This window comes from Corvus brachyrhynchos, unplaced genomic scaffold, assembly GCF_000691975.1.
Source record: "Corvus brachyrhynchos isolate BGI_N302 unplaced genomic scaffold, ASM69197v1 scaffold221, whole genome shotgun sequence".
NCBI classification, from domain to species: domain Eukaryota; kingdom Metazoa; phylum Chordata; class Aves; order Passeriformes; family Corvidae; genus Corvus; species Corvus brachyrhynchos.
Window position 1 is genome coordinate 3,009,658 of NW_008236622.1, and position 12,472 is coordinate 3,022,129.

General features: G+C 36.1%; 1 protein-coding gene across 3 annotated transcripts in view; it reads left to right on the top strand.

Moving 5' to 3' along the window:
* The first annotated feature begins 69 nt into the window (after nucleotides 1-69).
* XRN1 (5'-3' exoribonuclease 1) overlaps nucleotides 70-12,472 on the top strand; it is a 31,819-nt gene continuing 19,416 nt past the window's right edge. Inside the window, exons 1-14 of one of the 3 annotated variants that reach the window (XM_017726483.1) lie at nucleotides 70-2,426; nucleotides 3,695-3,792; nucleotides 4,146-4,255; nucleotides 4,379-4,489; nucleotides 4,720-4,802; nucleotides 7,018-7,105; nucleotides 7,234-7,402; nucleotides 7,617-7,684; nucleotides 8,971-9,105; nucleotides 10,070-10,133; nucleotides 10,898-11,003; nucleotides 11,661-11,750; nucleotides 11,907-12,063; nucleotides 12,393-12,472. The exon at nucleotides 12,393-12,472 is cut by the window's right edge and continues 79 nt beyond it. In XM_017726483.1, the coding sequence (XP_017581972.1) occupies nucleotides 2,224-2,426; nucleotides 3,695-3,792; nucleotides 4,146-4,255; nucleotides 4,379-4,489; nucleotides 4,720-4,802; nucleotides 7,018-7,105; nucleotides 7,234-7,402; nucleotides 7,617-7,684; nucleotides 8,971-9,105; nucleotides 10,070-10,133; nucleotides 10,898-11,003; nucleotides 11,661-11,750; nucleotides 11,907-12,063; nucleotides 12,393-12,472 (1,562 nt within the window). In that variant the 5' untranslated portion in view covers nucleotides 70-2,223. The remainder of the gene's footprint in view (nucleotides 2,427-3,694; nucleotides 3,793-4,145; nucleotides 4,256-4,378; nucleotides 4,490-4,719; nucleotides 4,803-7,017; nucleotides 7,106-7,233; nucleotides 7,403-7,616; nucleotides 7,685-8,970; nucleotides 9,106-10,069; nucleotides 10,134-10,897; nucleotides 11,004-11,660; nucleotides 11,751-11,906; nucleotides 12,064-12,392) is intronic. The other 2 variants (XM_017726482.1, XM_017726484.1) reach the window with 2 other exon arrangements.

Below are 12,472 nucleotides of genomic sequence, written 5' to 3' on the forward strand. Positions count from 1 at the left end.
TCCGCGGTGCTGCCTCAGCACCCGGCGGCCTCGCACCCGCGGGGAGCCCAAGGTCGGAGTTTACTCCTTGTTGGGGTCAGAAAAGTTACAGCTGCTGACGGCCAATGGCGCGGTAATGACGAGGGACAGGTTTTACAGCTCTGCTGCGTTTCCTTGTTGTCGCCTGCGTCGGACAGCTTGTGTTAGCAGCTAAACCGGGAAGTATGTTCAAGCCTGGGCAACGAAAGCCGTAAATGATACTTCTGACAGCTGGACAAAGACGTCATATTTTCAGAGATGTCATGTTTGGTACCTGTTGTATACAAGCTTTTCTAATTATCATTTTCAGCTGCTGTCATAGATGTGGTTTCATAGATTGAATAAGGATGTTCTGAGATGGGTTATAATTGAGAGTGTGTTTGAATATTAATACATTGTCCCTAAACACCTGTGATTTTTAAAGATTAAATAGCTGTTATGTCAGTGTAACTAAGATGCCCAGCTCAAGTGATTCCCAGCCTGGATGTTTGGCCTTTCCTGCTAGTTTCAAAGCAGTTTACAAAGCTTAGGTCTTTGCTTATGATTTGTTGGGCTTTACTGAAGTGTTTAATGCTATCTGTGTAGCAAGGCGGCAGCACTGTATGCTGCTTTTCCTGCTGTTTTCTTAGAAGCCTGGGCTGCTCACACATCTTTCAACTTGTGCTGAAGAACTGTGGCAAGCTGAAGAGGCAGCAGTGTCTGCTCTAACCAGGGGGATGGCAGCAGGGGGTGCTACCCCTTGAAAGAGACAGTTAGAGCTCTTAAGATAAACAGTAAACACGACTTAACTCTTCCAGATCATTTGAATGTACAAACTGATATCTAGAGTAGATGCTAAGAGAAAAAAACCAAAAAAACCCACAACCAAATTAAAAGTCCTATCTATGTAAAACAGCATTATTGTTAAATCATATTATGCCTGTGCTTCTTGAAGAAAACATAGGACTTTTTATGTGTTTTGCCTCCATAGAAAAGCTTTAGTTTTTGTCTCTTTAAAATGCTGCCTGTGCACTGCCCAGTTGTCTTATCTGAAAGCACTGAGAGCAGTTTGGTTACTGAATTTAACCATACTAAAGATCATGATGTGCAGCAGAACACTAGTTACAGCACTTGAGTGGGGATCATTCCTGATCCTATTTCTAATTTCTCCTCTTTACTATTTCCTCTTTCTAAAACAGTTACATTTCTCTTGCATCTGGAGGATAAATACAAGCCCAACAATGTGCCTTTCAAATTTAGGTAAAGATGTGTCAGCAGCAGTGCTGCAGAAAATTGTAACAAACTAGTTGGCAATGCCTTTTTCCAGTTGTGATGGAGGATTTTTATGAAGAGTCATACTGGGGGGGTTAAGGAATAGATTTGTTTAATGCCAGTTGCTCTTGTGGTACATTTTGGTAACACAGAGGTAGTACTGGCCCTTTTGCATCATACATTTAACAGTGTCTGTTCCCTGTATGTTGCTTGTGTACATCTGGGAAGGGGTTTTTTTTTTTTTTCCTTTAAAAGAAAGTGTGACTGCTACAGATAAGGCTGTTAAAAGAGCAGAGAACTAGAAAGAAAAAGGAGATCTGTTTAGAAAGTCTGGGTAAGAAGTTGATGTTATCATTGCTAACTCTCTGCTTTTGGTGCTAATTGCCACTCTCTAGACTCAGGTGCTCACAAGCATAGCTGATGAGACAGCATGCAGTGGTCAGGGTAGGAACTGCTAAGCAGGGGGAGAACTCTAAAGCTTCTTAAGCCAGGTTTGCTTGGAAATACTGTTGGAAATTGCATACTCAGTTTTGTAGTTTTTGCTGTTTGTAGTGCAGCTGTGAAAGGTTGAATCGATTAAATGTGCAGGCTTATAAAATGAAAAAAAATCTTCCTGAAAACAGTGATTTTAGTTGTAGAAGATACAACCTGAGCACAGGGACAAAAGTCCTGAGGTTCCAGAAACAGCCAGGATAGGATAGGAATCTGTTCAGCTGACTTGGCTCACTGAAAAAAATAATAGTAACAGATTGCATGTGCAGGCAAACCCATACCCAGTCCAGATATTCTTACTCTGCCTGTTGGTGTGCTGGAAGTTTCACGGAGGTCTTCCCACCTCAGCTCATTTCCAGAGTTCAGTGCTCTCAGCTGTGCCTTGGGCAGTGGTTGCATTCACCAAGTTGGTACTAACTGTGGCATTTGTAGATTCCAGAATTCGACAACTTATACCTGGACATGAATGGCATTATACATCAGTGTTCACATCCAAATGATGATGATGTCCACTTCAGAATCTCAGAAGATAAGATTTTTGCCAATATTTTTCACTATTTGGAAGTACTGTTTCGCATTATTAAACCAAGAAAGGTTTTCTTTATGGCAGTTGATGGAGTAGCTCCAAGAGCAAAAATGAATCAGCAGCGTGGGAGACGTTTTAGGTAAGAAAATCAGTTCTGACTCTGTCTTGAGGATAGTAAACACTTAAAAACCCACTTACTTAAATGTGCCATGAAAAGTAAGAGCTTATGAGTGGTTGTGCCTTTGGCAGTAACTTTAATTGAATGAGGGTAACTACCTGTAAAATGTTAAAATCATGATTCCAAAAGGAAAGTTTGCTTGTTACGTAAATTTTTCTCTGTGCATGTGGTGCATGGTGACAAGGGGAGCTTTTCCTTACAAAATTTTCTGTGAAATCACTCTGCACTGGAGCTTGTGCAGGTGTTTCCAGATGCTTCATAACCTGTGAGTCTTTGCTATTTGTGAATGCTAGTTCTAGATATGCCTTTTTGGTAGCTGTAATGGAAGTCATAGAAAAAAATCAAGTTTCTAATGAAACTGATTTCCTGTTGATACCAGTTACTAAGCGAGCTCAGATACAGAGCTACAAGTAGATTAAGAATTACAGTAATGTTTTGGGAGACTTGGAAGCTTCTTTAAGATTGCTGTAAGTAATAAAAGCAGTGGTCACACAGTACAGGGATGGTGAGTGAAATTCAGAATAAACAAACAGGGGGAAAGGAACAGGAGAAAATATTTTCAAGCAACTCAATTTTTTGTGTGGTTTAGTTTTTGATGTAATTTTTTCTTTAAGAAATAAAGGAGGTTGAGATGAAGAAGAGATTAAGAGTTCTAAATAGAAAATTGAAGTAGAATTGAGAGCCAGACAAAAACGTAAGACTTTGGTGGTTTCTCTACTTCTGATTCAGAAGTGTTTAAGAAATTCTTGGCCAAGAAAGTCTGGAATGACGTTTGTTAGTGTCTCCATTACTGGGCGTGATAAATTTTTAGTTCACTCGTGACTCCCTTGGAATTCCACACCTGCTGCTTTGTTTAACTATGTTACAATTTTTGTTCTGGGATAGCATTTTCAGATGTTTAGATACCAAATATTCCCACAGTTTCAACATTAATAGCCATTCATTGTGATCAACCATTGTATGATCACCTTGGTAATCTAAATACTAACTGCATCTGAGTAGTGACAGATTGTCATCATTTCTGTGAAAAAAGTGCTATTTTTAAGCCACCTTAGTTGTCTCAGAAATAAGTTCAAACTCTATTCAGGAGTTAAATTCTTTCCTTTTTTATTTTTGAAGCACTTTAAAAAATCAACTATATTTATTTTGTCAAAAAGCTGTACTTAGGATATTAACATTTGAATAAGATGATTCATTCTTTACTCTCTCTCCAATGCTGTTTGTTTCAGATCAGCAAAAGAGGCAGAAGAGAAAATAAAAAAAGCATTGGAAAAGGGAGAAACTCTCCCTACAGAAGCCAGATTCGACTCCAACTGTATTACACCAGGTAAGATAATTTGTCAGCTATTTAAATTCAAGTGTTTATGGTTTTGCATTTGTATTTTGTTAGTATTTTCCTATCTTAAGGCATGTTTTTTTAAAAACTAGAAGACGAAATCAATAAAGCCTTAAGTAAGTTTGTAACAAAAGTTTTAGTAACATTCAGTGGGGTTGGAATACTGTCTCATTCTAAAAATTTTTTAGACTTTGATGTAAAAAGTGAAATGTCTTAGGAAAGAAACCAGTCATCCCCTTCATCTCTGGCAGAAGTTTTATTTGTTGGGGGTTTTTTTAATACTTCTGGTATGTAAATGCAAATTAGTGAAGAGCTTTGTTTTTAACTTAGATTTCTGTTTTCAGGAACTGAATTCATGGCCAGATTGAATGAGCATCTTAAATATTTTGTAAATATGAAGATTTCCACAGACAAATCTTGGCAAGGAATAACAGTCTACTTATCAGGGCATGAGGTCATTATGTTTTCTTACTATCCTATTTTAAATAAATTCTTATTTTATAGAATAATACTTACGGCTGAATTTTTTTGGTGACTTTTTTGGGGTTTTTGTTTTGTTTTGTTTTTTTGTGTCCAGACTCCAGGGGAAGGTGAGCACAAAATTATGGAGTTCATCAGATCAGAAAAAGCAAAGCCCCATCATGATCCAAACACAAGACACTGTCTCTATGGCTTAGATGCTGATTTGGTATGTGCAACTAAAATAATACAAACAACAGGAATTTGTCAAGTGTGTGTACGTCTTTGATATCTTCCAAAGCTCATAAGGGTTCTAAAATGGTTTGAAACAAGCATGTAATTTTGTGTACCTGCAAACTTTTGAATTTGTAATGAAACAGAACAGAATTTCTTTATACTGCTTGAAAGCTTTAAAAAAAATTTCAAAAGTAAGATCTTTCTTATATCTCTTTGTAATAGATAATGCTGGGATTAACAAGTCATGAGGCACACTTCGCGCTCTTAAGAGAAGAAGTCAGATTCGGTGGTAAAAAGGCTCAAAGGTGAATAAACTTTGCTCTTATTTTATTTATGATGAAATTAAATCCAAAACATACTGGGTGACTAAAACTGGGTGTGTGTTTGGTGATTTGTTTTTTTTTTTTTAATTGATTGCATGGTAATTTGATGAAGTCTTAGATTATTCTTTGGGTCAGAAAAGTCATGAAATTAGAGAGATCAGCTTGCTGAATTGTGCATTAGAATTGGTTTACATGAAAAAATATATGCTGTCAGAACAGCTGATAAAAAAATCCTTAAAGATTTGGTGTGTTGCACTTTTTTCTTCATGTTATTAATGGAGCAGCCTGGGCTGTATTGACATTGTTTCCATAACTGTGTTATGTAGATACTAACTCTTTAAAATGTATGTATATCTCTGAGGTTTTGTGCATGTAAGTAAATTACTAGAAAAATTACTTAAATAAATTCTCTTAAAATGGCTGAGTAGATGCTCTTATTCAGGGTTTGCTCAATTGAAATAACTTGTGGTCTATAAACAGTCAGAAGAAGGTGACTTGTTCCACAGCCCTGTATGTACATGAAGCTGTTCTGAGATAATACAGTCATTTGTAACTGTTACTGTGGCTGAGTTCCTTCTTTGAAGGACCTCAAGCATATATTTGGTACATAAAGGGAGAAGATGGGATAGACAGAAATAAACATTTCTGACACTAAAAGGATTTTGGATAACACAGGATTAATTATAAATGTTTAGATAAATGCATAATTTTTGCTAATACAGGAATATTTTATTGCCAAGGACAATATGATGACCGTCAGAAATAAGCTTTCTTTTCAGTATTTGCAGTCAATGTTTCACTAATACTCATTGGTAGGTAGTGTTGGCATGCAACCTTATAATATTTTTAAAGACCTTACATCTAATCAAAGTAAAACCTTGGTTTTTACCTTTCTAAAAAATAAAATAATGAAAAATAAGAGTGTAATTACTTTTTGAGAGATTAATTAGTGAAAGTATGAAATCAAAAGGCAAACTGTTATTTATTCCACCTCCCCTCCAAGCATTGTTCCATATTGTAGTTTGTGAATAACTTTGCTCATTACAAGAATTTACTTCTGTAAGTTACAGGAATTGTCTTCTGTCAATATTGTCACTTTTATGGATACTTACAGTTGGAAATTCGAAAATCCTAAAAATATATACAAATTAATATCTCTCTGCAATTTTTTTCATTGAGAGAAATTGCTTGTTTTATCAGGTTTTTCAAGTCCAGTGCAATGAAGAGTAAGGGGCAGAGTGTCTCTAGAGTCTTATAGCATCAACCTGGTTGCCGAGGTTCTTAATAACCAATATGAAAGTTGCATTTAAAATGTGACACAATTGGTTCTGAAGCCCAGTGTAGCTCAGAGTGTGTCTTACATGAGTTTATCTGAAGACTGCTATCACACACATCTTCCTTACAGGATTATTTCTAAAATCTCCTATTTATGTGTGAATACACTAGTATTTATACTGGTTTGTCATTGGAGATGGTCTCAGCTAGTTATAGTATCTACAAGGTGAAATAGTCCTTTATTAATTTAAAATAAATCATTTAGCTCATTAATCTTTTGGTGTAGGTATTAACTGATTTGGGGCTAATGTTGGCTTAGGGTTTTTATGAGTAATTTTTCTGAAGAGAAAAAAGGAAGGCATAATACATGTTGGCTACGCCATAAACAACCAGTAGGTTTGTTATTCTTTTAGTACTGCACTGAAGCCACAAAATAATACATACAGAGCATATTTTCAAGTTGAGCATATTCTTCTCTTACATAAAGCATTTCAAAGGACTACACATGTAACCCAGCTGGTTTAGATGTGAATCTGTATGCTCTGTTCTTTTTCAGACTAGTTAGAAAATACCTTCAAATGTATTTGGCGTGGTGCCAAGTTAGGCTAGTTTCTCTCTTTTTTGAGCAATGGGATAAGGATTTAGGAAATAGTTACTGCAACATGGAACTCCACAAAGCTCTTCTGTAAGTTAGTTCTTCTCCATACAGTCACATCTGGTATTTAGAAGATTCTACTGCAAAATTTTGTAGACCAAACCAGATTAATCCTAAAATAGATTCAGTGAAATGTTTATGCATTATTTCTTCTGTAAAGATACAATCCTAGTAAAATTCTTGGGTTTAGGTAACCATGGACTTACTAATATTAATGTTGAAAGTGTGTTTATAAATAATTAACTTGGTGATTTAAATAATTTACAGAGTATGTGCACCAGAGGAAACCACATTTCATTTACTGCACTTATCACTGATGAGAGAATATATTGATTATGAATTTTCCCCAGTAAAAGTAAGTTCTAATGGATCTGAGATGGGAAAAAAATGTGTGAATGTGTGAAGTCTTTATGCAAAAATGATAATAAAAATTATACTCCTGTGTGTTTTTCTTTTTTAATTTTTGGGTTTTTTTCCCCCCAGGACAAGATTTCTTTTGAATATGATATTGAAAGGATAATAGATGATTGGATCTTAATGGGTTTCCTCGTAGGAAATGATTTTATTCCTCATCTACCTCATTTACACATTAATCATGATGCACTGCCACTACTTTATAGAACATACATGGCTATCTTGCCAGAACTGGGAGGTGAGAAAACTATGTTCAGCTGTGGAAAGTAGGAGCATTAACATTGCTGCATTTGTATTTATTGACCTTTTTTGCCTCATTAGAATGTTTAGCATTTACTACACTTTCCTTAGAGAGGCAGCAAAATTGCATTTTATTATCTGTGGGGCATTTAAATGCAAATTTTGAAATCGTTGAGTTGTTAGTTAAAAAGCACACTTCATTTTCTCAACAGGTTACATCAATGAAAATGGGCATCTGAATTTAGAACGTTTTGAGAAATATCTCACAAGGTTGTCAGATGTAAGTAACTTTTAAATTGCACTGTACGGAATGGTGTAGAATGTTGAATTTAAACTCAATATTGTATCCTAAAATCCACCATACTGTTGTTTTAATGAACTGTTAAATGACTGTGTTTTACAGGTGGTTTAATCAGCTGTTCTACCATTGAACAGATGGAATCCAATCAGTTGTTGTCTGATCCTATCATAGCATAAGAGGAAAATGATTGAATCATTTGATCTATGCTTTAGCCAGCATCTTTTAGTACTGCAAGTCAAATGAGGATTCACCAGTAGAATCGTGGTGCTCACTTCCCATTGAATAGTGTGTGGCAGTATTGGGCAAAGCTCATTAGAGCAGGGTGCCAGTAATGCTAGGGATGTGGGTTCAATCCCTCTAGAGCAGGATGCCATTAATGCCAGGGGTGTGGGTTCAATCCCTCTAGAGCAGGGTGCCAGTAATGCTAGGGATGTGGGTTCAATCCCTCTAGAGCAGGGTGCCAGTAATGCTAGGGATGTGGGTTCAATCCCTCTAGAGCAGGGTGCCAGTAATGCCAGGGGTGTGGGTTCAATCCCTCTAGGACCATTCACTTAACAGTTGGACTCAATGATCCTTGTGGGTCCCTCCCAGCTCAGAATTGTTAGTGATTTCTGTGTGTTCTTAAAGCTGGCTGCAGGCAGTGATGTTCTTTGCTTCCCCTGCTGGTAGTTTCCTGTGGGGTAAGCTGTGTCTGAAGATCTTGGAGGGGAGAATTGTTTGCAAGTTTTTTATGAAGATCACTAGTAAAGAGCAAGGAGCATCTGTGAGAGACAGGTATCAGTGTCGTTAATGAAACAGCTGGTGTACAGGATGTAATCCTGTTAAGTGCCAGTGCAGTAATCCATCCTAGAGATGAGGTAAGGTATAGGCCATACAGAAATGGAAAGGATTAAACCTTCTGCTGAATTTGTAAAGAGAGAAATCATCTGTTGTCCCTGCTTCAGCCCTGTTTTCTGGTTCTTGGATAAAGCTGTGAAAGTGTGGCACAAGGCTAGAGTTGATAGTGAAGTGTAGGAGTTATTGAGCTCTTGTTTGTTTCCCCTTGCTGCCTTACTGAAAGAAAACAAAAGCTTGGCTGTATGTTACATATTGCTGAGAAACAGGGTTCTTAGTATTAATCTATTTAGCTGTCTCTCTAGGGCAAAATATGTATGTACAGATGACTCTAGATGTAATCTAATGCACGTACTAAAAAGACATTGTTAATCTGGCATTCTAAGTTTGACATCCCTCAAATATTTGCAAACTTACTTTAATCTGCACAGTTTGATCGTGAACACTTCAGTGAAGTCTTTGTTGACCTAAAATGGTTTGAAAGTAAAGTGGGCAATAAATACCTCAACGAGGCAGCTGGGATTGCAGCAGAGGAAGCCAGAAAAAATAAACAAAAGAAACAAAAGGTCAGTGTTTTATATGCACAATTTTGGAAATAAGAATGTAACTTTTTGCAAATCAGTAATTTGATCTTAGACAAATTAAGTGGCATAAACCTCTGTGTCAAGATTTTTTTTTTAAACCAGAAAAGATAGTAAATTGTAACAGTTTGCATTTTGGCTGTATGCATTGGTGGTTGCAAGTGATGAAATGGTAAAGTCAGGGTCAGGTGCTCATGATTTTTAAAGTCTTGTAGAACTGTATTTAATGCTTTGCTGTTCCTCAAAAGCAGCAGAACTTAACTTTTTTGTGAGTTACGGTCAAGCCTGCTATGCTTCAGAATATTGCATTTTAAACCATAGCCTACTGGAAGTATATATTTCAGATACACTATAGAACTTTCATGTATGTCTTGGTATTGGCTAACTATTTGACAACAAATAGAGAAAGAGCAATTTCATTGCTGCGAGCTGTCTCAGATTAGTATTTAACTTGTAATTCTAGATATAACTAATTAATAAGGAGCAGCACGTTGTATATATGTGTGTACTACTACAGAACAGTATCTTGTCTCTGCCCCAGTGTCGAGTTCCCCACCACCAATTCCATTGACTGCCATTCACTATATGCCTTTAGCAGGGTGTAGAGTAGCAGGAGAAAATTCCTTTGCATTTAATCTGTCTCTGTATATTGTTATCCTGTTCTTTCTGTACTAAGCAGTTTTGGAAACAGTAGCATTTTGGAACACGAATGTTCAGGTATTTTTTTAAAAGTAGTTAACATTTTGAGACTGTTTCTTTTGTCTGATCTGTCCTTTTGGTCTGCTTAAATAATCTTCTGGAAGCAATTTTAAGAGAAGGAAATGGGCTTTATAAGAAATCATAATATTTATACATTTTGATTATAGTATTTTGAGTTGCAGGTTAGATGGTTTTGAATGAGGTCCGTGCATATTAACCTGTATTTTTACATTATCTCAAATCTTAATAGGCTCAGGAAAATTCTATATCTTTGGCTGCTTTAGAAAAAAATGAAGGTGAAGTGACCCCTAAAAGTAAGTGCAAAAAATTTTTCCGTACACATATAACAAAAAACCCCCATGTTAATATGTGTATAGATTTCAAAGAAGTGTAAGAATTGCTTGTCAGAGATGGCCTTAATCTGAATGTAAGACTTATGTAGTCAGCAGTTGGGAAGTGGAACTGTTTTGGTGAGAGAGAGTGGGGCTAAAGCTTTAGAGGTGCTTCTTCCCTGACCTGTATTTCCATGATGAGTTAAAGGAATTAATGAAAAAATCTTTGACAATATTATGTGTTTAATAATTTTGTGCATAGGTATTTTCTTATATGGGGAGGGGACAGATGAACAGATTTTTGTATGGCTTTAGGGTTTTTGGTTGTACTTACATTTTTAAACTCGTTCTACTTGTAGGACATGTTTTTTGCTCATGTTTTGAAATTATTTGTCAAGAATGTATAAATATTACTATATGATATTAGATTATGTTGCAGAACATAAGTAAATTTTAAAATTCATTTTAATGTTTTCTCAGATTTTTTTCTGTTGGCTTATATTATCTTCTCTGTTCTTGTAATTGGGCTAAAAAGTGGGTTGCCTGTCTTAAAAATTCCAGAATTTCTCTGGGTAAAGATTTTGTTTGATTGTTTCATGTTACTTTCAGTGCAAGGAAGGTGTGAGCACCTATAGCTTTGAATTGCAGAGTAAAGTTAAGAGATTAAGTCAGAAGTGAGTGTTTTCAAACTTTATTGTAGTAGAGAAATCAATGTTAATCCTCTTTTTTCATGACTGGTTTTCCAGCCACTTTGGAAGATGAACCAGAAGATGATGATCTGTTTGAAACTGAGTTTAGGCAATACAAAAGAACTTACTACATGACAAAAATGGGTGTAGAAGTAGTGTCTGAGTAAGTTTATGCTTCTTTCCCCCCCCCGCCCCAAATGCTGAAGACAAGTCTTTGTAGATATGTATTAGAGACATACATTTGTAAATATGCATTAGAGACTATTTACAAGGGTGTGTAGTGACAGGACAAGGCATAATGGCTTCAAAGTGAAAAGGAGCAGGTTTACGTTAGATATTAAGGAAGAAATATTTTACTGTGAGGGTGGTGAGGCACTGGAGCAGGTTGCCCAGAGGAGTTGTGGATGTCCCATCCATGGAAGTGTTCAAGGCCAGGTTGAGTGGGACTTTGAGCAATCTGGTCTATGGAAGGTGTCCCTGCCCATGGCAGAGAGTTGGAACTAGATGATCTGTAAGGTCTGTTCCAATCCCAAACGTACTGTGATTCTAATACAAGACAGAATATTCATCCTATGTTAAAAGTAGAGAATACATGGCAGAGTACTGCAGTGGTGATGATTTTGTCTAATGCAACAGGAGCTGTGAGTCAAGTTTTCTGTAATAAGTATTTGAGGACCAGGAGGAAATGAATCTAGAAAATCATGGTATTATTATGTTCCCAAAATGTTCTATCTTCATTTCTGTGTATAAGGTGCTAAGTATGTTTTATGTACCTGTAAAAATGAGAAAACCAGTAAGTATCTTCCCTTTTTCTTTTAAGTGCCTTCTTGGCTGATCAAGCTGAATGTTATGTCCAGGCAATACAGTGGATTTTGCATTATTATTACCATGGAGTTCAATCATGGAGCTGGTAAGAAAAAACATTAAATGAGAAACTGCTGAAAGATAGAGTGATATTTCACTTTGTATGCTGGGAGCATTTAATGTAGTTTGGTTTGTTTCTGATCTGTGAACATTGCTGTGCTGTAATTAAGTCGAGTAACTTAGGGGTTTTTTTAACCTGCAGGTATTACCCTTATCATTATGCACCTTACCTGTCAGATATTCACAACATCAGTGAATTCAAAATCAAATTTGAATTGGGAAAACCTTTCATGCCATTTGAACAGCTTCTTGCTGTACTTCCAGCAGCTAGCAAAGATCTGCTACCTAAATGCTACCAGGTAGGATATAGAATTAAATTGCATTATCTATGTACTGCTTACTCATTGTCTGCTTTATTTTATTTTACTCTTTTAATGATGTTTTTGCATGTCTTGTTAATGATATTCTATCTCTACATTCTAGATGTATGGTTAAATATTCTACTTGTTACTGTATTTAGTACGTTGTAAAGTTAGTAATAAATACAAACTTTTATATTTGCTAAGCAATTTCCAACTAGGGCAGTTAAGTGTTTCATTCCTTTACGGCCTTTAATTGGTTTTAATACCAGCCTTCCTACAATTAATGCTAAATTGCCTTTGATGTAAACTCTATTGTATCTTTCTAGCATTTGATGACTAGTCAAGACTCTCCTATTATAGAAAATTATCCACCTGATTTTAAAACTGACCTAAATGGTAAACAGCA